At 35.0% G+C, this 20,832-nt stretch overlaps 3 protein-coding genes across 4 annotated transcripts; all 3 read left to right on the forward strand.

Moving 5' to 3' along the window:
- Positions 1 to 1,696: 1,696 nt before the first annotated feature.
- On the forward strand, positions 1,697 to 4,524 carry LOC144569306 (vicilin Cor a 11.0101-like). The gene is made up of 6 exons (XM_078319587.1): positions 1,697 to 2,741; positions 2,844 to 3,019; positions 3,111 to 3,191; positions 3,297 to 3,584; positions 3,663 to 4,005; positions 4,133 to 4,524. Exons 1-6 carry the CDS (start codon positions 1,715 to 1,717, stop codon positions 4,342 to 4,344), a joined length of 2,127 nt encoding a protein of 708 aa, XP_078175713.1. The 5' UTR covers positions 1,697 to 1,714; the 3' UTR covers positions 4,345 to 4,524.
- Positions 4,525 to 7,838: 3,314 nt separating this feature from the next.
- On the forward strand, positions 7,839 to 12,477 carry LOC144569307 (signal recognition particle subunit SRP54 2). 2 transcript variants are annotated; one of them, XR_013516037.1, is made up of 10 exons: positions 7,839 to 8,228; positions 8,527 to 8,626; positions 8,953 to 9,106; positions 9,469 to 9,619; positions 10,362 to 10,510; positions 10,857 to 10,957; positions 11,050 to 11,207; positions 11,329 to 11,443; positions 11,805 to 12,250; positions 12,288 to 12,477. XR_013516037.1 is itself a non-coding variant. In XM_078319588.1 (9 exons), exons 1-9 carry the CDS (start codon positions 7,998 to 8,000, stop codon positions 12,155 to 12,157), a joined length of 1,512 nt encoding a protein of 503 aa, XP_078175714.1. In that variant the 5' UTR covers positions 7,839 to 7,997; the 3' UTR covers positions 12,158 to 12,477. The 2 variants fall into 2 exon arrangements, 1 of the variants encoding a protein (XP_078175714.1); XM_078319588.1 differs by having other exon boundaries at positions 11,805 to 12,477.
- A 4,149-nt stretch (positions 12,478 to 16,626) lies between these two features.
- Positions 16,627 to 20,558, forward strand: LOC144569308 (uncharacterized). The gene is made up of 6 exons (XM_078319589.1): positions 16,627 to 16,926; positions 17,343 to 17,417; positions 18,832 to 18,955; positions 19,320 to 19,418; positions 19,500 to 19,563; positions 19,750 to 20,558. Exons 1-6 carry the CDS (start codon positions 16,778 to 16,780, stop codon positions 20,319 to 20,321), a joined length of 1,083 nt encoding a protein of 360 aa, XP_078175715.1. The 5' UTR covers positions 16,627 to 16,777; the 3' UTR covers positions 20,322 to 20,558.
- The last annotated feature ends 274 nt before the right edge of the window (positions 20,559 to 20,832 follow it).

The raw sequence follows: 20,832 nt of genomic DNA on the forward strand, positions 1-20,832 counted from the left end.
TCTGCTCCTCGCTACAGGTTCAATTAACATCGTCGGTACAAGTTTGTCGCGGATTGTAATAGATAGACCATATATAGATACGGTTTTTAGCACAATCTGCTCCTCCCTTTACCACCTGTGCACCTCATGCGGGACGTGGCGAATATCATTCACACGCGTCTGTTTGTAGAAAACCTCCACTGTCTCAGTGTGCACCAGCCAGACTGTCAGAGAGCCTCATCTAAATTAGCCCGGATCCTCTGTGGCAAATCGTATGACTACCCGTACGTACTTCGGCAGGTGACTGACGAAGCATAGTGGCAAATTAATTATTCGGGTTCAGTTCGGCGAGGTTAAAAGTTCATGGTTTGAGAATAATTCAGGTATAATTCGGGAATGATTCAGAATTATTCGGACTAGAGATCTCAATCCTGTAAGAGTAAACCAAAAAAATGTTTGGGAAAAATTCGCGAATAATTCGGAAAAAAAAAATCTTAAAATTCGTGAATTATTCGGATTTAATTCGGTCAAAGTTCGGTCAACCAAATAATTCGGTGTTCAGTTCAACATCACAAAAAAAAAAAAATTATTCAAATTTATGAATGGTTTTTCACTGAGAAACTCTTGTTCGCCACACGCAAGTTAATTTGTCTGAGGCTACAGAGAATCCGGATGTGCTCGGAAGAATACAAATCGGACTCGGCGAAACGGGCGTGGATGTTCACGTGAAAACATAAATTGCAGCACGTCTGGACCCGAGTGCCGAGTGCCGAGTGCCAAGTTCCAAGAACCGCTTTGGCTTATGCATGCATGCTCGATCGTCAATTCATTTCTGCATGAATTGTAGCTAGCTTCGACGTCGATCGCCTGCCACGTCTCAGCTCTATCTTCTCACAAACTTAAATTTTCATGTAAAATTGAAATTAAAAAAGATTCCAAACTTAAATTTTTAAATTAGCAATAAAAGTGTAGTGCCTTAAATATGCACTAAAATTACATCATAGGTTCCAAACCAATCTAACTTTTAAAATCCTAAATTTCTTTTGTACCGTACGAAGAGTTTTTTTTTTTTAAGAGACCATGAGTTGTTAAAGTGAAATTAATTGTAATAAGAACAACTTAAAAGGAAAAATATCACATACGACATAAGCCTGAAATGCTGCACTAAAAGAAAGAATAATATTATATAATGTTGGTGTATAAAAATGCAAAAAAAAAAAAGAGAAATTAATTAAGAGACGAACAAATTATATGTTAGCATGCATGTTAGTAGTTCTCGCAATTAACTTATAAATATGCATTTAACATGTATGTAAGTAGCACTTGTCCATAAACATGTAAGTAGAACTTTTATTTTCTATTTATTTTCAGTTTAGAATATTTGTTTATGTTATATTCTATCTACAAATAACAAGTATAGTCACAAGATTCGCGAATTAAATCCGAATTAAATTCAAATAAAATTCGTTTTTTTTATGATGCCGAACCGAACGCCGAATTAAACCCGAATAATTTGCGAATTTAACAAAAAATTTCTATAATTTTACAAATTATTTGCGATTTTTTTCCGAATTTTTCCTAAAACATTTTTTTGTTTGTTTTTTTTTTTTTCTCTATTGCAGAACTGAGATCTGATCCGGATAATTTTGAATCATTTCCGAATTATTCTCGAAATATATTCGAATCACGAACTTTTGATTTCATCGGACCGAATCCGAATAATTCATTTGTCACTATGCGCGAAGCTCCGAGCTCAACACATGCATGGCTACACAGCAATCTGTCTCACCGTTTTTACAAATTACAATTTGATGACTTGAAATCCATTGGATACATCTCAATCTCTCGGACTATAAATAAGCGACAGCATCAACTTTCTTCTTCCACATCCCTTCAACAACTCTTCATCAATCCATACTCACATATATATAGTGTAAACTGTATACTAGCTAGCATGGCAACAAAACACAAATCCCTCTTACCTCTCCTCCTCCTAACACTCCTTTCCCTGTCCGCTCTCTGCACCATCTCTCAAGCCAAAGAGGACCCTCAACTGCGAGAGTGTAGGCGTGAATGCTCGCAGAGACCTCAGCAACAGCGTGAGCAGTGCGAGGAGCGATGCTGGGAGAAGCACCAACAGAGGGGCCGCGAGCAAGAGCGTGAAAGAGAGCGGGAGCTGGTAGACAACCCTAAAGGGGAGGCAGAGAAACGGTACGGGCAGTGTCGCGAGCAGTGTGAAGAGAGCCAACACGGTGAAGCGCAGCACAAGCAGTGTGTGCAACGGTGCCAGCAACGCTACGAGCAAGAGACCAGAGAAAGAGGCCAGGAGCAAGGGAGAGAGAGGGGCCAGGGTAAAGAGGTCGACCCGCAAGAAAGGGTACACCAGTGCAAGAAGGAATGCAAAGAGGAGCATGGCGAGAGGCAGGGCCGTCAGCAGTGCGAGCAGCGGTGCGAGGAGAGGGAATACAGGCGTGAGCATGGAGGAAGAGATGGTTTAAACCCTAGGAGAGAGGAGCAAGAGGAGGAAGAGGAAGAGAGGGAGGAGAGAGGAGGGGAGAACCCTTATGTGTTCAAGCGGGAACACTTTAAGCAGAAGCTGAGAACCGAGCACGGAAACATAAGGGTTTTGAAGAACTTTGCGAAAAAATCGAAGCTCTTGCTCGGCATTGCAAACTACCGTCTTGCAGTTCTCGAGCTTAACCCACGAACTTTCCTCCTGCCAAATCACTGGGATGCCGACGATCTATGCTACGTTGTAAAAGGTATTAATTGTTGTTTTTTAATCTTCATTTCTATGCTTGATTGGATTAATTCATCTTCTAGGTTGTGAACATTGCCTAATTATTTGTTTTTGACCACGCCAGGAAGAGGTACAGTGACCGTGCTTAAGAAGGAAGAGAAGGAATCACACGAGATCAGGCGAGGTGATATAATGAAAGTTGATGCCGGGTCGATTGTTTACGTGATCAATAGCGATAGCCGGGAGAAGCTAATTATCGCTAAGCTCGTCAACCCTATTTCTACTCCTGGCAAATTTGAGGTACAATGGAACAACTTTTGCTTGATGCATGGATTACATTATTAACCACGGATTGATACTCAATTATTCATTCATTTGAATGAAATTATAGGCCTTCTTCGGCGCTGGAGGGGAGAACCCGGAATCCTTCTACCGGGCTTTTAGTGATGAAGTCCTCGAAGCTGCTTTCAATGTATGTATGATAATAAAATCAACATGATTATTTAGTTAATTATTTGTCAAATTAAAGATCATTGTTTTCAGATTGTAAACATGTTGGTTTGTTAATTGATCACAGACTCAAAGGGATAAAATCGAGAGGATTTTCGGAAAGCAAAAGAGAGGCCCGATAGTCCGGGCAAGCGAAGAACAGATTCGTGCCATGACCCATCGAAGCTCTGAAGGAAGCCATCTTTGGCCTTTCGGTGAGGGGGGTCGATTCGGCGAGTCGAAGGGGACTTTCAACCTACTTAAGAAACGACCAACTTTCTCCAATCAACATGGTGAGTTGTATGAGGCCGATTCGAACGACTGGCGACAGCTTGGAGATCTAGATGTGAAAATCTCCCTTGCCAACATTACCAGTGTAAATTGTTTCTCCTAACTATAAATTCCATATCGGATATTACCTTGTACCAGTTTCTGATATTCTGTTAAATGACAGGGATCTATGCTAGCTCCATTTTACAATTCTCGTTCGACCAAGATAGCGGTTGTTGTGCAAGGTCAGGGTCGGGTGGAGATAATTTGCCCGCATTTGGCGAAGGAATCTGAGACGCGTACCAGGAGGAGCCGGGAGAGGTACGAAGAGGAGGAGGAGGAAGAACAGGGCCAACGCGCACAGCAGGGTCAACGTTACCGCAAAGTGCGGGCTAACCTGTTTCCCGGTACTGTCTTCGTCGTACCGGCAGGGCATCCAAATGTGGAGATAGCCTCCAGGGATGAGAACCTCCAAATCATGTGCTTTGAAACCCGTGCTGAGAAGAATCAGAGGGTTTTCCTTGCTGGTACAGATGGCACATATATCATATTATTGTGATATATTATATATATATTCCAATATGACACCTATATATAAACCGATTTGGCTGTTATGATTGCTTAATGGTTTTCCTTTTTGTTTTACTGGTGCAGGGAGAAACAATGTTCTGAGGAAGATGGAGAAAGAGGCAAAGGAACTGGCGTTTGACACCTCAGCAAAGGAAGTGGATGAGTTGTTCGACTCTCAACGTGAGGAGGCATTCGTGCCTGGGCCCGAGAGCCGCCGCAGCCAGGGTGGCAGCGGTGGTCGTGGCCATGGCCGCGAGTTCATCGAATCCATCGTGGAGGCAGCGGTGGGGATGTGAGAGAATACTTGCTACTGTTTTGTGCTTTTGTGAGGTTGAAGGAGGTATGCGTGTATGTATATATATGCAAATAGAAGAGAAGTAATAAGTGAAGAGTTAAGAGAGAGCTTGTATGCTCTAATGCTCTGCGTATGTAGCTCTTTAAGTCTCAAGTACTAATGAAAATAAATAGTTCAAGCCCGTGCGGCTACTTTTTTTTCTTTTTGGCTTATTTGGTTTCTCACTTTTGGAATATAATTACAGGAGTAGAATGGGGTGTTCTTTAAGTTCACCAACCTTTTACTCAACTCTATCGAATTGTTTTGAAATTGGTTTCAAACGACGAATTCAAACTGTTGAAATTTTTTTACTTTACAAGTGATTCGTCTACATGCAAAAATTTTAAAATTTTAAATTAATTGTAAATCTATTGAATTGATTTTAAACGACGAATTCAAATTGTTAAAAAAAATTTAACTTACAATGATACGTCTATATATAAAAATTTTAAATTTTTGAATTAATTATGTATAAATTCAAGTAATCAAAAGACGTTCAAAAAATATATGCATTAAAATTAATTTATAAACTTTTTAATTTCTATCACTTGACTCTATATAAAATTAATTCGAATTTTAAATTTTTATATGTAGACACCTCACTTGTAAGGTAGAAGAATTTGAATAGTTTGAATTCTTCATTTGAAACTAATTCGATAGGTTTTAGAATTGAGTTCACAAAGAACTTAGTGAACTTAAGAACACCTAGTTCTACTCTAATTACAGCATTGTCTCAGTTGTTCTACTCTAATTACAGCATTGTCTCAGTGTGTTCATGTGGAACCAGCTAGTTAGTGTTTTCTCCTTGCTCAATGAGAATTTGGGAGATTTATTTTAAAAATTCAGTTTGAGAGTAAACCATCTGAGGAAAAGTCTGTTTCTTTCAATTGGTTTTTTTTTTTTTAAAAAGAAGCTTTTTTCAATTAAATTCCTCTACTAAACTACAGTTAGATTGAGATTGGCTTGCAAGAGAATATTTTATTAATTTGTTGATTGATCATTACATTGTTTACAAGGATTTATATAGGTTAATTAGTCATTATCATTTTTTTTAATTATTCTACTAACCAGCTTTTTTAGTACACAAAATCTAATTTAGTATATTAAAATAGTAGATTGATTAGATATATTAAAATAACTGGTACAAGAAGTCTAAGGAATTCAAGTAACAGTATACCTGTACCAGTATCTAGCTACAAATGCTTTTTTACAGCTTTACCCTTGTTTTGCAATCAGTTTTATCTTTTCTGTTTTTTAAAGCACTGGCTCAGTTGTTTTGAGCATCTCTTTTTATTGTTTTAAATGGTGGTCGGAGACAGATCTAAGAGCATCTACATCCCTGAAACTCTTGGAGTTTCTAAATAACTGTTAACTAATTTTTAGAAACTTTATCTCTGAAAGTTTATAAACCCTCACATCCCTGAAACTCAAAATTAGAGTTTCTTAATTGCCACATCAGCAAATAAATTACAAGAGAAAAGAATTTCAGCGAATTATTTGGCCACATCAGAGTTTATAAACGGTTTCTTATTAAGAAACTTTGGAGCAAAGTTGCTAAATAAGAAACCCATCTGCATCCATGAAACTGGTTTAGAAACTGCCACATTAGATTAGAAACTCAAAGAGTTTCAGGGATGCAGATGCTCTAAGATTTAATGAAAAGTGACTAAGCAATCTCTGTGATTTTAAAATTTTAATTAAACGTATAGGAATTTAATTGAATTTTATCTTTTTTTTTTAACTTTCTATGTAGTTTACCCACCATCAATATATGATAAATGTTTAGTTGTAGTCTAGTGATTAAAGCTTTATTTTATGGTTAAGAGATCTTAAGTTCAAATTTCACTTACTATAATTGTACATTGTAATTTTCAATCACCCCTATTAAATTTTTTTAGTTCCGCTTCTGATGATAGTTACCATACTCTTGTAACTGAATCTTGATATCAATACAAAATACAAATGAGGGCATGACCTCCATTTCTATTAAAAAAAAAAAGCTTTGCACTAAAGATATTAAGGACTTTTTTTAGGTTGTTTTGAATTTTTTTAGAATTGTATATGGTCATGTCTAACATTGACTTTACTGGAAAGCTTTTGTTAAAATAAGCTGATACCAGATGTTTGTTTCATATAAAAGTAATTAATCTATTTCATATTTTATAGAAAAGAACCTAATGTCCGATTTCATACAAAAATAATGTACATGGTAGTATTGAAATTTTACAATTTTTCTTTGTAATAAGCTAGAAAAGAAAAATAAATCACCAAAAATACATTTCAGCCATCATTATGCCTCACATTTGTCATGTCCTGCATAACACTAACATCACTAAATAACTTCTTTCTGTAGCTGCCTGAGAAGTGTCACGCACATGTTTATTGATAATTCTGATGACTTAGATAAGAATTCAGATTCAGTGAAGTAACTCAATTTTTGGATTTTAAATCAGACTGTCCGATTCGAATCCGCAATAATCTATCTAAACTGGAGATAAATTTTAATATTTAAATTAATATTATATTACATTTAATATTTAAGCTAATATTTTATTTAATACTAATTTAATACTAATATTTTATTTAATACTAATCTAATTTAATACTAATTTAATATTTAGACTACTTTTGATTAAAATGAATGAAAAAAATGTATAAACTATTTTTTTATTAATATCATCAACCCACTAGCTCTACTCTTGTTAACTTACTATTTTTATGGATTAGTAAAATAGAGTAATTTTTGAGCTAGCCCAATTTTTAAATTTGTGTTTGAATCACCACATTTTAAAAATAATACAGCTAATTTAAAGTTAATTTTATTCTTGCTACATTCAAATACTTCCTTATTGTCAGAGAATTTACATAAGATGTATTTAGAATATTCATACATTTATACATACTAATATACTCTAAAACATTCTAGTATGCTCTACTATATTCTCAAATAATTTAGAGTATTTTAGACTAATCTAAAATAACATAGAATAATTGAGTAAGCTCTAAATATTGATGCTACAATTTATAACATTTTTAACATTTTTAATTGATTAAATTGAGAAATTGAATATTAATAAAATAAGCAAATAACTAATTTTAGAATTCTGATAAAAAAAAGTATCAGAATTAATTACAACACAAAGTTAAAACCAAAAATCGATTTCGACTGGGGGTTTTCTTTCTTTCATGTGAGGCGGGACCGACTAATTTTAAGGTACGGTTGGATGAAACAAGGAATAAAGTAAAAATAGAGTTAATTTTAAATTTAAAAATAGTAGCTAACTTAATTTTTAGTTGAGTTAGTAAAATAGTAAACTAATTCATATAATACAAACAAAGAATAGTAAATTAGTACTATTTTTATTTCATTCAAAAATAAAATAGCTCAAAAAAATAATGAATTAAATAATTAATTCGGGATTAGTGCTATTCTCGCTTAGTGCTATTCTTGCTCGTCAGCGTAGTGAATTAATCCCCGATCCCATCCGTGCAATTCTTGGCCTTCCCCGAAACCAAGAAACCCTCTCGCCTTGCGAAAGCTCCATATCTCGTCTCATCATCTCTCCCAAATCCAAACCCTAATTTGCCGTACGGACAACTGAAGAAGTATCAACCATGGTGCTCGCACAGCTTGGCGGGAGCATATCCCGCGCGTTGCAACAGATGAGCAACGCGACGGTGATCGATGAGAAGGTGTTGAATGAGTGCTTGAACGAGATCTCTCGTGCGTTGCTACAATCAGATGTACAATTCCGTATGGTGAGAGATATGCAAACGAATATCAAGAAAATAGTTAATTTAGATGACCTGGCGGCAGGACACAACAAGCGAAGAATCATCCAGCAGGTTGGTGATGATTTAATTTAAATTGAGGGAATATGTATTTGATTAGATCCTTTAATTGGAATCTTTGATTATCTTGTTCAATTTGGTTTATAAGATACTATTGGGTAATTTTGTGCATAAATTTTCCAGATGTAGGTCTTAAGAATTATTAATTGGGTGAATTTCCCTTATAACTGTAGATTCAGAAAGAAAACTATATTAGAATAGTCCTTATTTATATCAACCGTGACTATTTCATGTACCTGCCTAGGTAAACTAATTGTTTCAAATCTATGTTTTTATATCCTGCACTTCTTAGGCGGTTTTTAATGAACTCTGTAAGATGCTGGACCCTGGTAAACCATCTTTCACTCCAAAGAAGGGGAAGACTAGCGTAATCATGTTTGTTGGTTTACAAGGTAATTGTTTTACATCTATTTGTAATTGTTTTATACGCTTTCATCTTTTTTTTTTATAATGTTTACAGTAAATGCTTAGTCCTTGTGAACAAATGGAAATCTGAATTTATCACCAGTTAAACATGATTGTATAATCAGGAGTAAAACTTGCATTAAAGAGCCTTTGTTTTATCTTACAAATGGCAGCTTCATTCTTGCTGATTTTTTCCTGATTTTTTTTTTGTTAGAGATACATGCTGTTGAATTGGTTACTGATCTTATGTGAGTTCTTTTTACAATTTATTAAACTGTCACTGATATGATGCTCATGTTTTGTGATTTATAAGGTTCTGGAAAGACTACAACTTGTACAAAGTATGCATATTATTATCAGAAGAAGGGATGGAAGCCGGCACTGGTATGTGCTGATACATTCAGAGCTGGTGCTTTTGATCAGCTAAAACAGAATGCCACTAAAGCTAAAATTCCTTTCTATGGCAGGTTTGTTACTTGTCTATTTGTTAAGCACAAAATTGCATACGGACTTAATCTTCAGCGTCAGTTCCATTTTTAGTCAAATCTGGTGCCAATCTGTTGGTCCATAGTGATTGAATCTCAATTCATCTCCATTGTATTGTTGTTTTGGAAATACTTAGTTAAGGCTAATTAGAGTTTTTGATACTTATAATCAATATATAAACAAGGAAAACCAAAAGAAATACAATGTCCTACTTCAATACCACACTGTTTCTGTACTGCTGAGGTATGCCATGGCCAGATTTTGTGCTGGGTCTCCAATCTTGACCAACACTGCAGCCATTGATTTGACTAGATTTTTTTCTGTTGATCTGCATTATTTACAGTTACATGGAATCAGATCCTGTGAAAATTGCTGCCGAGGGTGTGGAAAGATTCAAGCAAGAAAACTGTGATCTTATTATTGTGGATACTAGTGGTCGACATAAACAAGAAGCTGCGCTGTTTGAAGAAATGCGGCAAGTCTCAGAAACTACGGTATAGATATAACCTCAGATGGCTTCACCTAATTGTTAACATAACATATTAAGTGAGAGATCACCATAATAATAATTATAATAATCTGGTTGCATGTGGATCAGGTAATTTAGGATATTTACTGGGTTAGAGCAGAAATGGCTTTGACCAATCTTTTAGCACTTGTTTTAAGGATAAACTAGAAAATTGTGTTAGTTTGAGGTGTAGGTTGCAATATTATGATGTAACCGACTTCAGGGGGCATGCCTGTACGGTGGTTGCGAATATGATGGTATGAAGTACTTATTATATTGTGTCAATGAACACACATGCTGCCTATGAGCTAATGTGCAATTTTTCTAAATCTAAAATTGATATTTGATCCTTGATTAAACAAATATGCTATTGCCCTGTTTGGCTACACAAGGGAGTGTGGAACTTAACAAGACGAGACCAATGGGAAAATGAAATTATGAAGGAATTTTTCCTAAAAGAGTGTATGGTACCTTTCATAGGACATACTTCCAACAAATGACTTGTCCTTACATTATACCAAAAAAGAAAAGCTACATTCTTTTAGGACATATTTCCAATGAATGACTTATCATGAGATTATACCAAAAAAGAAAAGCTACATTCTTTTCCAGCAAACCTTTTATAAGACAATGCTCTTTAGTTTTTCTCTAATTTTCCTTTATTTTAGGAAAAAAATATTTCATGAAGCAAAACAAACACTGACAATTATTTTCTAATTTGTTGGCAGAAACCCGATCTTGTAATATTTGTCATGGACAGCAGTATTGGTCAGGCGGCCTTTGATCAGGCACAAGCATTCAGACAAAGTGTGGCTGTTGGAGCTGTGATTGTCACAAAGATGGATGGCCATGCGAAAGGTGGTGGTGCTCTTAGTGCGTAAGTGCTTCAGTTGCCTTTTGTAATTTCTTGAGGCTTTGTTTTGTGCTGTGCCATTAACCTATAATATTTTCCTCCTTTTTTGTTAGTGTTTAGCTTCTACCTTTTTACCAAATCACTCCACATGTCATGGCTTTTTGGATGCTATTGCTTACACACTATTAAGAGGAAAAAAAAATAGCCAAAACAGATATATTTGGATACACGAAGCCATAATTGTAACTTAATGCTCTCATGGTTTTCTGAATACTATTAGAAGATGATTTGCTGCAAAAATTAAAGTTGGTGTGTTATTGATTAATTATCATTTTTTTATGGTTTTCCTGACTGCTGGAATTACCTGCAGAGTTGCAGCTACAAAAAGTCCAGTGATATTCATTGGTACAGGAGAGCACATGGATGAATTTGAAATCTTTGATGTCAAACCTTTCGTTAGCCGCCTTTTAGGTAAAATATTAGTACCGAGAGTAATTATTTCCTTTCTTATTTCTCCGTTTTTCTTGGTTTCTTATTTGTTAGCATTATATTTTTCTATTTAGGTATGGGAGATTGGTCTGGATTTATGGACAAAATTCATGAAGTTGTGCCAACCGATCAACAGCCAGAGCTTCTTCAGAAACTATCAGAAGGGACCTTTACTCTTAGACTAATGTATGAGCAGTTCCAGAACATTATGAATATGGGGCCAATTAGTCAGGTAATTGCTTTTCAATTTAAATGCTCAGATATTTGAAAATCTTGTATGAACTTTCTGATATGCAACTTTTTTTTGTTTCGCTTGATTTTTAGTACTCAGACAATCAGACTTTTTTTTTCAGGTGTTTTCCATGTTACCTGGGTTTAGTGCAGAATTGATGCCTAAAGGTCACGAGAAGGAAAGCCAGGCCAAGATCAAGCGATACATGACCATGATGGACTCCATGACTGATGCTGGTAACGACTCTTTTCCATAACCCTAATAAGTAGTTAATAAGATCTGATCACTATAATAACACTCTTGGGATGTGTGGTCCTGTACTGTGGACTTGTGTGGTGTTATTTCTGGTAGTAGATGCATGTTCTTTGGGTAGTGATGTTGATGAAAAATCCAGCCTAGTTAATATGTTTTGTAAGTTTGTTGAGTATGGAAAATTCTTGTATTTTTTTTTGTTCAATTGTTTGGCATTCAGTTGTACAAATTATCATTTGAAAATCAGTCTCGTATTATAAACCACCCTACTCTTAAAGGAGGTAGTCTAAACGATAATCTCTAAAGCAAATCATAAATGTCGCAACTATCTGGCCAAAATTGCAGAGCTAGACAGCACAAACCCGAAGTTGATGAATGAGTCACGCATTATACGCATAGCGCGTGGCTCAGGGCGCCAAGTGCGGGATGTGATGGAAATGATCGAGGAGTATAAGCGGCTTGCTAAGGTCTGGAGCAAGATGAAGGGGCTCAAGATCCCAAAGAAGGGCGACATGAGTGCCCTGTCTCGGTCGATGAATGCACAGCACATGAGCAAGATACTGCCACCTCAGATGTTGAAGCAGATGGGTGGCATGGGTGGCCTACAGTCCCTCATGAAACAGATGGGCGGCAACAAGGACATGGCCTCCATGTTCGGTGGCCTCGGTGGCCTTGGCGGACCTGGCTCAGACAGATAGATTATGTTCATAATCGGATTTATAGTCAATTTTTTTGTTTCCTTTATTATTTCACTTTTGTATTTCTAACACATGAAGATGAGAGTATGATCGGTAGATTATGGAAGCTGTTTTTGTATTTCATCATCAGGTAGATTGCCGTGTTGTGCTGGATCCTTTGGTGAAAGCAATTGACCTGCTAAACTCTAGTTGTTGGATACCAAACGAAGACAATTCTACTTGCAGAAATGTTAAAGCAGTTTGGCATCATGTGATTGACAGAATAGCAAACCAGAATAAATTGGTGTGTTTCTGCTAATGTGGATTTTTGTTTGTTATCTTATCTGCACAAGTGTATTATTTGTCAGTATTTTGATTAGAAGATTGCCAGCACGTGGTGGTTTGTTCCTACCGGAGTCCTGACCGTGTCCTGGCGATTTTTTTTTTTTAATTTAGTAACTTAAAATAAGAATTTATCCAAAGGGAAGAGAACAATAGATACAAATTTCTAGATGTGATGTATTGGAAAAGAACTAACCAATTTATCCCTCTTCTTAAGCCCAATTAATTAGCGTGGCCTGGGCGTTCAAACTATTCGTTCAAGCTAATCGTCACCTTTGCTTTGACGGATACAAGTCTGCCTTGACGAGCACCTTTGACCCGTGTTTAGTGCTAGTGTTGCTTTTTAGTCTGGATGGTACAACAGTAGGCTTTTTTATTGCATACAATTCAAAGCGCCAAATATTACCGCTTGCATTTTCCATCGTGCAAAAGCAAAATAGTGTCGATGGGGGGCGGTTTCCGATAGAGTTGCATATCAAAGTAAAGTAAATGGTACCCTAAAATGCACCGAAATTTTTATTAATAAAAAAATGGAAGTTGATACGAGTAACCGCACCTAAACTGCTATAACTGTTTGTGGGGACCAAACTCCCATAACTGCATTTCAGATCTGTAACTTTTTTTTTAATATTAATAGTCAAATCTTGAAGTATGTAGTTCAAAGAACACAAGTATTTATATCTATATAGTAAACAATGTAAATGTTAAATTAATTATTTTTAAATAATCGTACCCGCACTTTTTTTTTAATTTCTGATGTCGTACCCACACCTAAACTGCCATAATTACTTGTGGGGACCGCAACTGTTCCAGATCTGTAACTTTATTTTCAAATATTAATAGTCAAATCTTGAAGTATATAGTTCAAAGAACACAAGTATTTATATCTATATAGTAAACAATGTAAATGATAAATTAATTACTTTTAAATAATCGTATCCGCACCTTTTTTTGAAATTTCTGACGTCGTACCCACACCTAAACTGCCGTAATTGTTTGTGGGGACCGCAACCGTTCCAGATCTATAAATTTTTTTTTAATATTAATAGTCAAATCTTGAAGTATATAGTTCAAAGAACACAAGTATTTATATCTATATAGTAAACAATGTTGTAATTTTTACATAACTGCTTGTGGAGACCTAAACTGCCATAATGTTGTAATTGGATCCCTCCTCTTTTTACATATGACACTGAAAGTATTAATATCTAAATATTGAAAATATTTATATCTATGCACTGAAGTATTTATTTTTATGAGGTCAACTATATTTTTGTTAGATAAATGTTGACGCGGAATTAGTGCCGAGGCTTTGAAAGGGTGCTGCTGGGATTTTAGAATAATAATTAGTTGAGACTATATAATATTTTTTTAGAACAATAATTAGTGGACACAATATAATTAGTGGGGACCATAATGCATTATTCCTCTAAATGGAGTTACTATAGCGCGGGTACTGTGCGGGTACTGTAGCGCAGGTACATAAATGATTATTCTAAAAAAATATCGACAATAGAGAGAGATATTTGAGGAAATTCAACGTATAAAAAAACATATGATGGTGTATAACGTTCAGAGGACGTTATAGACCATCTCGTCCTGCTTAGCGAAAAATATTAACTCTTAACTAAACAACGGGAACAAAAAAAGCAAGGTTATAGGATCAGACGTGTGGGTTTTTTTTTTCTGGCCGTGATAGATAATGAAGTCTCGTTTTTCTTTTTTTTTTCTCCGCTGTTTAGTTAGGGGTTAATATTTTTCGTTAAACAGGACGTTATGGATCACGTTTTCTCTATATGTCGAATTTCCGCCAATTTCTTTTCCATTGTCAATATTTATTTATTTATTTTTCTATTAATAAAAATTTCGGTAAAATGCATGTGCTATAACATTCCTTGGACGTTATGGATCACGTTTCCTCAAATTTCTGCTAAATTCTTTCTCATTGTCGATATTTATTTATTTATTTTCCTATTAATAAAATATTCAGTAAAATGCATGTGCTCGTATGCCATCGGCGCCAAAGTTGTTGAATGAGAAGTCACTTGAAAAATATCGAACTATATATTTATGTAGTCATAATTTTTTTATATTAATATTTTAAATTTTAAAATCTGAATGACAAATGTCTGTTGGATTTATGCTTTTAGCGTTCTACGTTAGATTTATAATTTTCAAGCTCATTTTATACATGATCAAAAGAAAAAGAAAAATTGCTATACCAAAATTTTGAGCCGTTTTTTTTTCCTACCACCCTTAAAAATCAGAATTAAATGAATACCACCCGGAAAATCAGAATTCAGATTCCGCCACGTTCGCACTGTGGCTCTGTGGACGGATCGCCAACCCGTTCGCAGATCCACGGTGCGAACGGGTCACTCGAGCGGGTCATAGCGCGAGCGGGTCAAAGCGAGCGTGTCAGTGCGCAGATCCACGGGTCGGTGCGAACGGGTCACGCGAGCGGGTCAGTCCGCAGATCCATTCCGCGAATGGGTTGGCGATCCGTCTGCAGATCCACGATGCGAACGTGGCGGAATCTGAAATCTGATTATTCGAGTGGTATTCATTTAATTCTGATTTTTGAGGGTGGTAGAGAAAAAAACGGAATTTTGAGTGAGGCTATGGTACTTGGCAAAGCATGGATCAGTCCATGTTATGACCGTATCTTCGTTTTTAAATTTCAAACAATCAATTCAAACCACTCAACATTATCTTTATATGAAAATATACTTGAAAATTAAATTTATATTTAAAAAATTACTATTTTTTTATATAAAAAGAAAATCATTATATCTAAAATTTTTATATCATCTCAAAGTAGTGATTTCTGCCGATCTAAAAAATAGTAAAAAATTCTAAAACTATTTTTTTTATATAAAAATTATATTGAAGGGTTCAAATTAACTATTTAATTTTTAAAGATAAAATTATGAATCCATAATACGAATGATCCGTTCTTCGCAAAGTAGTCTCACTCCAAAAAAATTTATGTTATAGTATTCGTGCATTTTATGGACTCGGTCATACGTGAAATAATCTAAATAAGTTTCAAAAGAATGTGTGTGGTTTAAAATTATTTTAATATTAGATTTTAAATTATTAATTAAAAATCTGTGACAATTTATGATATAATTTGAAAAAGTGCGTAACCAGTATTTTTCTCTTTTCGTGTTAAACTTGAGCATGTTAAGGGCAGTGTTGTAAAAAAATAGTCTTAACAGCCGATTAAACTGTTGTTTAATCGTTAACGGCGGTTAAACCATTACGAATACACTTAACGGATGCATGTTTGTAGATAAAAACGATTAATCGGCCATTTTTTCCGATTAATCAGCCGTTTTATCATTTAATCATCCGTTTATTCCAGTGAATATTTATTTTCACATTTTTTTTTCAGTGATAGTGTGTGATAATAAAGTTTATAAGTTCTGTATTGTAGTTTTATTTGTGCTTGAATATACATCCAATATCTTTTATATATTTTTTTTCTTTTTACTTACTTTGAAATTGATTATTTCTTCTATTATTTATATACCATATATTTTTCTTACTTACATATGTAATTTTTTCAATTAGTACGACGTGTTCATTTATGAAATTAAGTTGTCATCATAAACTAAATTTAGTAATTTTATGTTGAAATGTTTCATTTCTTTCAAATAATATGTTATTACTATTTCAAAATACTTAATTCTCAAATTTATTTTTTTATTAAATAAATGTGTTATTTACACATGTAAAATGTTTATGTCTTAAGAAGAAATAAAGGGTAGTGTCATGTTATAATAATAAAACTAAGTTAAACTAAGTTTATTTAATAAGTTTGATGAGTTAAATAAATTATGATAATATATATATAAATTTAATAAAAATATTAAATTATCTGCATAATCTCAATTAATCAGTTGCATACCGATTAATCGCTTAGCGGTACTCATTCATCCGACGATCGCATACCGTTATTTACAACAATGGTTAAGGGCAGGGATTTTGACATACGAACTCTTTTGAGAGTCAACAAAGAAATATAATTAGGAAAAAAAATAGATCTTTGAGCAAAACCAATTTGGAATCTAAAGTAAAAGTTAGTTGGTGACATATCAAATTTGGAAAACAAATTAAAATGCTATTCAGCTCCCGTGAAATTTACCCAAAAGAAAAGATCTATCTACTAATGGCAATCTCTAGTCTAAATTCAATGCAACAATTTCTCCATTAAAATACCTCTTCTCCCTTTTCTGTTGCCCGCCCTCTGCTTTCTCCTTGAAAACTGTCGTCGGTTTCTCTCTCTCGAATCGCATGGAGGGTGGAGACCCGACGGATTCCGGCGATGCTTCGGCACGCGCGCCGCCCCCGCCGCCGTTTGTGTTGGCGCAGATCGGAGGGGCGTCTGTCAGCGACAGATCACTGCCAGGCAGCGCCAGCCCGAGTAGTCTCGACAAGAAGAGGTACATCCTCAGCCAAACCTACTATGTATATGAGCATTTAGTTCATGTCCACTGTTATTCATACACTTACTGGATAACTTTTTTGTGTGAAGATTGCAAACTTTGGAAATCTGATAGTTACCTAAGAGAAGGGATATATTATTCTGTCATGAACCTCAAAACCTGAAGATCACCCAAAATACCAGTTCTACTTGCCTTTTTTCAGAAAAAAGATAGGGTTTATTAGTGTCGTGCTCACTTGTGAAACATTAGGGGGTTTTCAGATTGAAGTTTCAAAATACTTACTTTAGAATGTCCTGTAAACAATTTTAAGGCTTGTTTTGTGTACTACTGTTTGCACATAATAATAGCTTTTGAAATCCCATTAAATCATGAACAAATTATGCATGTCGTAAAAGTATTTAAAATCTCGGCAGGCACAAGCCTGAGGATGGAGGTGATGGAGATGGATGCAAGAATTGCAGTTGCAGAAAATCGAGATGCCTGAAACTGTGAGATTTTTTGTTTAAATTTTCTGTGATTCGATCACCAATATCTTGATGATCTTTTATATTCTACTCTGCAGACACTTGAGAAGATAGAGAGAGATTTTGTACACTACTTTTATATGGTATTATAAGTGGAAAAGAGGATAGAAATGATGGCTAACATGCTATAAATAGTAGGAATATTTCTCTTGAGAAAATCATGAATTTTCCTATAAATTGAGAAGTATTTTATATGCCCCTGTAAGAGTAACGGACTATCAAATTCAAAGTTTCAGAACCAGGAAGTTATTAGTCATTGTGTGTAAACCCATTTCAAATTTGCAGACAATGTTTGTGCATCCTTTTAGAAAAATAAAGCATAGTTAGGTTTACAAACAATGAATGTGAACTTCCTACTAAAATTTACATGTTTGACCACATCTTACTCTCATTTTTGCATTTTACATTACCATATGAAGAAAAGGTGCTTTGTAACATGGCAGTATGCACTTCTACCCTCACAAAATAACGGAAAAGTAGTGATAGATGCTCATGTTTTGATTTTTTGTAAAAAAATGGTGGGGGGTGTTAGCAGTATAGAAACCTAGTATGTCCTACTATATCAAAAGCCCAAAAGTTAAAAAAAAAAACTAGTATATACTTGGGTTAGGCCATGTATGGCACATCTTAATGTGTTTAACAATTCTATTACAAGTGAAGGAGAGGAATATGAATTGACAATGTTGAGATGACTGATGGGGATCTTCCCAATTCCCTAATAAGAAAATTCCTAAAAAGAACTTCTAAAGGTAGAAATTCAAGGATACCTTAGTAATATTGCTCTCTCCTAAAAATTTTATTTTGCTATTGTTTTCCCTTTTTTAGAAACAACACGCTTCTGGTTAGAAAGGTTTTAGTACAATATATGAGGATCTTTGGAAAATACAAAGGAAAAATACTAAATCTAACAAATGACCTATATGGTTTAGTGTTACAATTTTGTAGTGTATTTATATTCAGATTGATAAACCATAATCGCAGTGTTGTGTAACCAAGCAAATAAAAGTCCAGTTCTCCAATGTTCACTTGGTTGATTGCTCATAGTATGTTCTCTAGTTGCTACAATTCAAATGGCCTGGTAACTCTAGTGATGAGATAATACCAGGACAACTTCTCAAGCTCCAAGTGCATAAAATTTGGATATGGGATTTTTAAGCATTCTTCAGTTAAAAAAAGTTTGTGTAGAATATTTAATGCTCCTGAAGAGAGAAATATTATTACTTTGAGAAGTAAAATAGTAAGAGACCATTTTGCAGAATTGGTAAAAAAATCGGACTGTAAACATTACTTGCAGCACAAAAAGGTTCAGCTGTATTTTAAGAATTTATTTGCTAGGTGTAATTGCGTTCCCCATTGACAAAATGGTCCTTTATCACAGTTACTGCATTTGCTTTGCGTCTGGAGGCTACTGTTCTGATGCATGCTTGTGCCGGCAGTGTCTCAACCAGCCGACATTTCAGAAAGTGGTGATTCAATCTTCTAATGTTAATCATGATGTTAAGGTTGATATCCATGAATTCGATCTCTTTATTTTCCTTCCATTTGAATATGAGCAAATGAGGTCTAAAAATACACCTGTGAGGATTGAATGACAAAACTGACCAAAATCAGTGCTTTTTTTATAGGGATACGGGACATATATGTTCGGGTATCAAAATGCATGAGGCAAATTATGTACCAGAAGCATATTATATAGGTGAAAGGAGTTTTATCAGTTAATGTGCTTAGAAAAAACCAGAATGAAAGAATATTCTAAAATAAAGAATTTGTTATGGTGCTTAAAATAATAGATGGAGACTGAATTTATGCCTATTTATTGTCTTTATTTCCGTATTTGTATTTATTTGTATATCCTGTTTTATGCAGGAAGTAGTTGGTAATTCATCAGGTTCAGCACCAGATCGTAGAAAGGGATGCAGATGCAAGAAGTCTGGATGTGGGAAGAAGTATTGTGATTGTTTCCAGGTAAATTAAAGTAAACAGTTAGCTAGATCTTCTCTAACATTGGCCATTTTAACATTTTTTAAAATTTCTGGGTGCATGAAGTCTGGAGCTGGGTGCTTTCGGAATTGCAGATGTGATGATTGCAAGAATCCTTATGGGCAAAAAGGTATCTGATCTCACTATATGCTCTTTCTTATTAATTTAGAACTGAATTGATCATGCTCTATGCTATTCGACATCAGTCAATGCTATTATAGTTTGATTTTAGTTATTTAATTATGGACAATATTTTTTTAGTTTCTACACAAGATGCTAGTTCCTTCAGAACTAATATTAAATTGTCTAATTGCAGAAGACATTAGAAATCTACCTTTCATACTGCAGAAGAACACCAATGTCAACATGCATGTTGGTGAAGAAGAACAATCAGAAGAAACTGATGAAGAATCAGAAGACGAGGATGAAAGACTAGGCACAAAGCTCAAGATTTCACCACATGTTCTATTCCCTACTTCCCGCGAATCCTCCTTTCAGCAAGAAAGCTCTGATGAGCCTGCCCCGCCTGTGATGGACCGTTTCTTCCCTAAACCTATCACACAGCTCTGTCCTTCAGCACCACCCCATTTGGCGTACAAGACAACCTTACATATGAACCAAAATAATGGTAATTTTGGTAACAGTGCTCCTAATGGTACTTATAATGGTAGAAATGCTAACCATGGTCGCAGTTCGAGGCATGATGATCAATTTACCATCGCTAAATGTGTTGAGATCATGAATGGGATGAGTGAGTTATCAGTGGTAGAGAAGTCAATTGCACCTGATGTGTTTTCAGATCCGAATAATAGAGAGGTTTTTCTCTCTCTAACTGCCGAAGTGAGGCCAGTGTGGCTGAGGCGAAAAATGAGGCTTCTTCCCGGATAGTAATTTATGGGTTGTCAATTTTGATGCAAAACTATTTTGGCAATGAACGTGTGGAACTATTGCTAAAGAGAGTAATTGCATAGAGAATGCTTGTGTGATAGAATTGTAGGGATGCAAGTTATTCGTGTTGCTAACTTGTTTTCTTTATTTGCTCTTTGTTGCTTTCTGATTTCCAAATTTCATTTTGTTACACTGCAAGTCCAGAAGATAAAAGCAAATCTAAGCGCTTGATGTGAATCCGGAATGGTATTAGATACCATTTGCTGTTACAAGGGTCTGAGGTCGTGGGATAATCTTTACCTCATATCGTGGTTATAAGTCTCCATGTCGAAATGATAATACAAAATTTGTATTCCTTTCTTCTAACTTATAATTTTTCTTTTAAAAAGTTTATTAAAAACTGTACAGATAAGGTGTCTATCTTTTTTTTTGTTCTTTATTTCGTTCAGGAAACTGACATGGAAAGAAATCTTGAGCACCATCTCTGTTCTGTTCCAGGAGTCCACTTAAA

Source organism: Carex rostrata, chromosome 18, assembly GCF_964058835.1.
Source record: "Carex rostrata chromosome 18, lpCarRost1.2, whole genome shotgun sequence".
NCBI classification, from domain to species: domain Eukaryota; kingdom Viridiplantae; phylum Streptophyta; class Magnoliopsida; order Poales; family Cyperaceae; genus Carex; species Carex rostrata.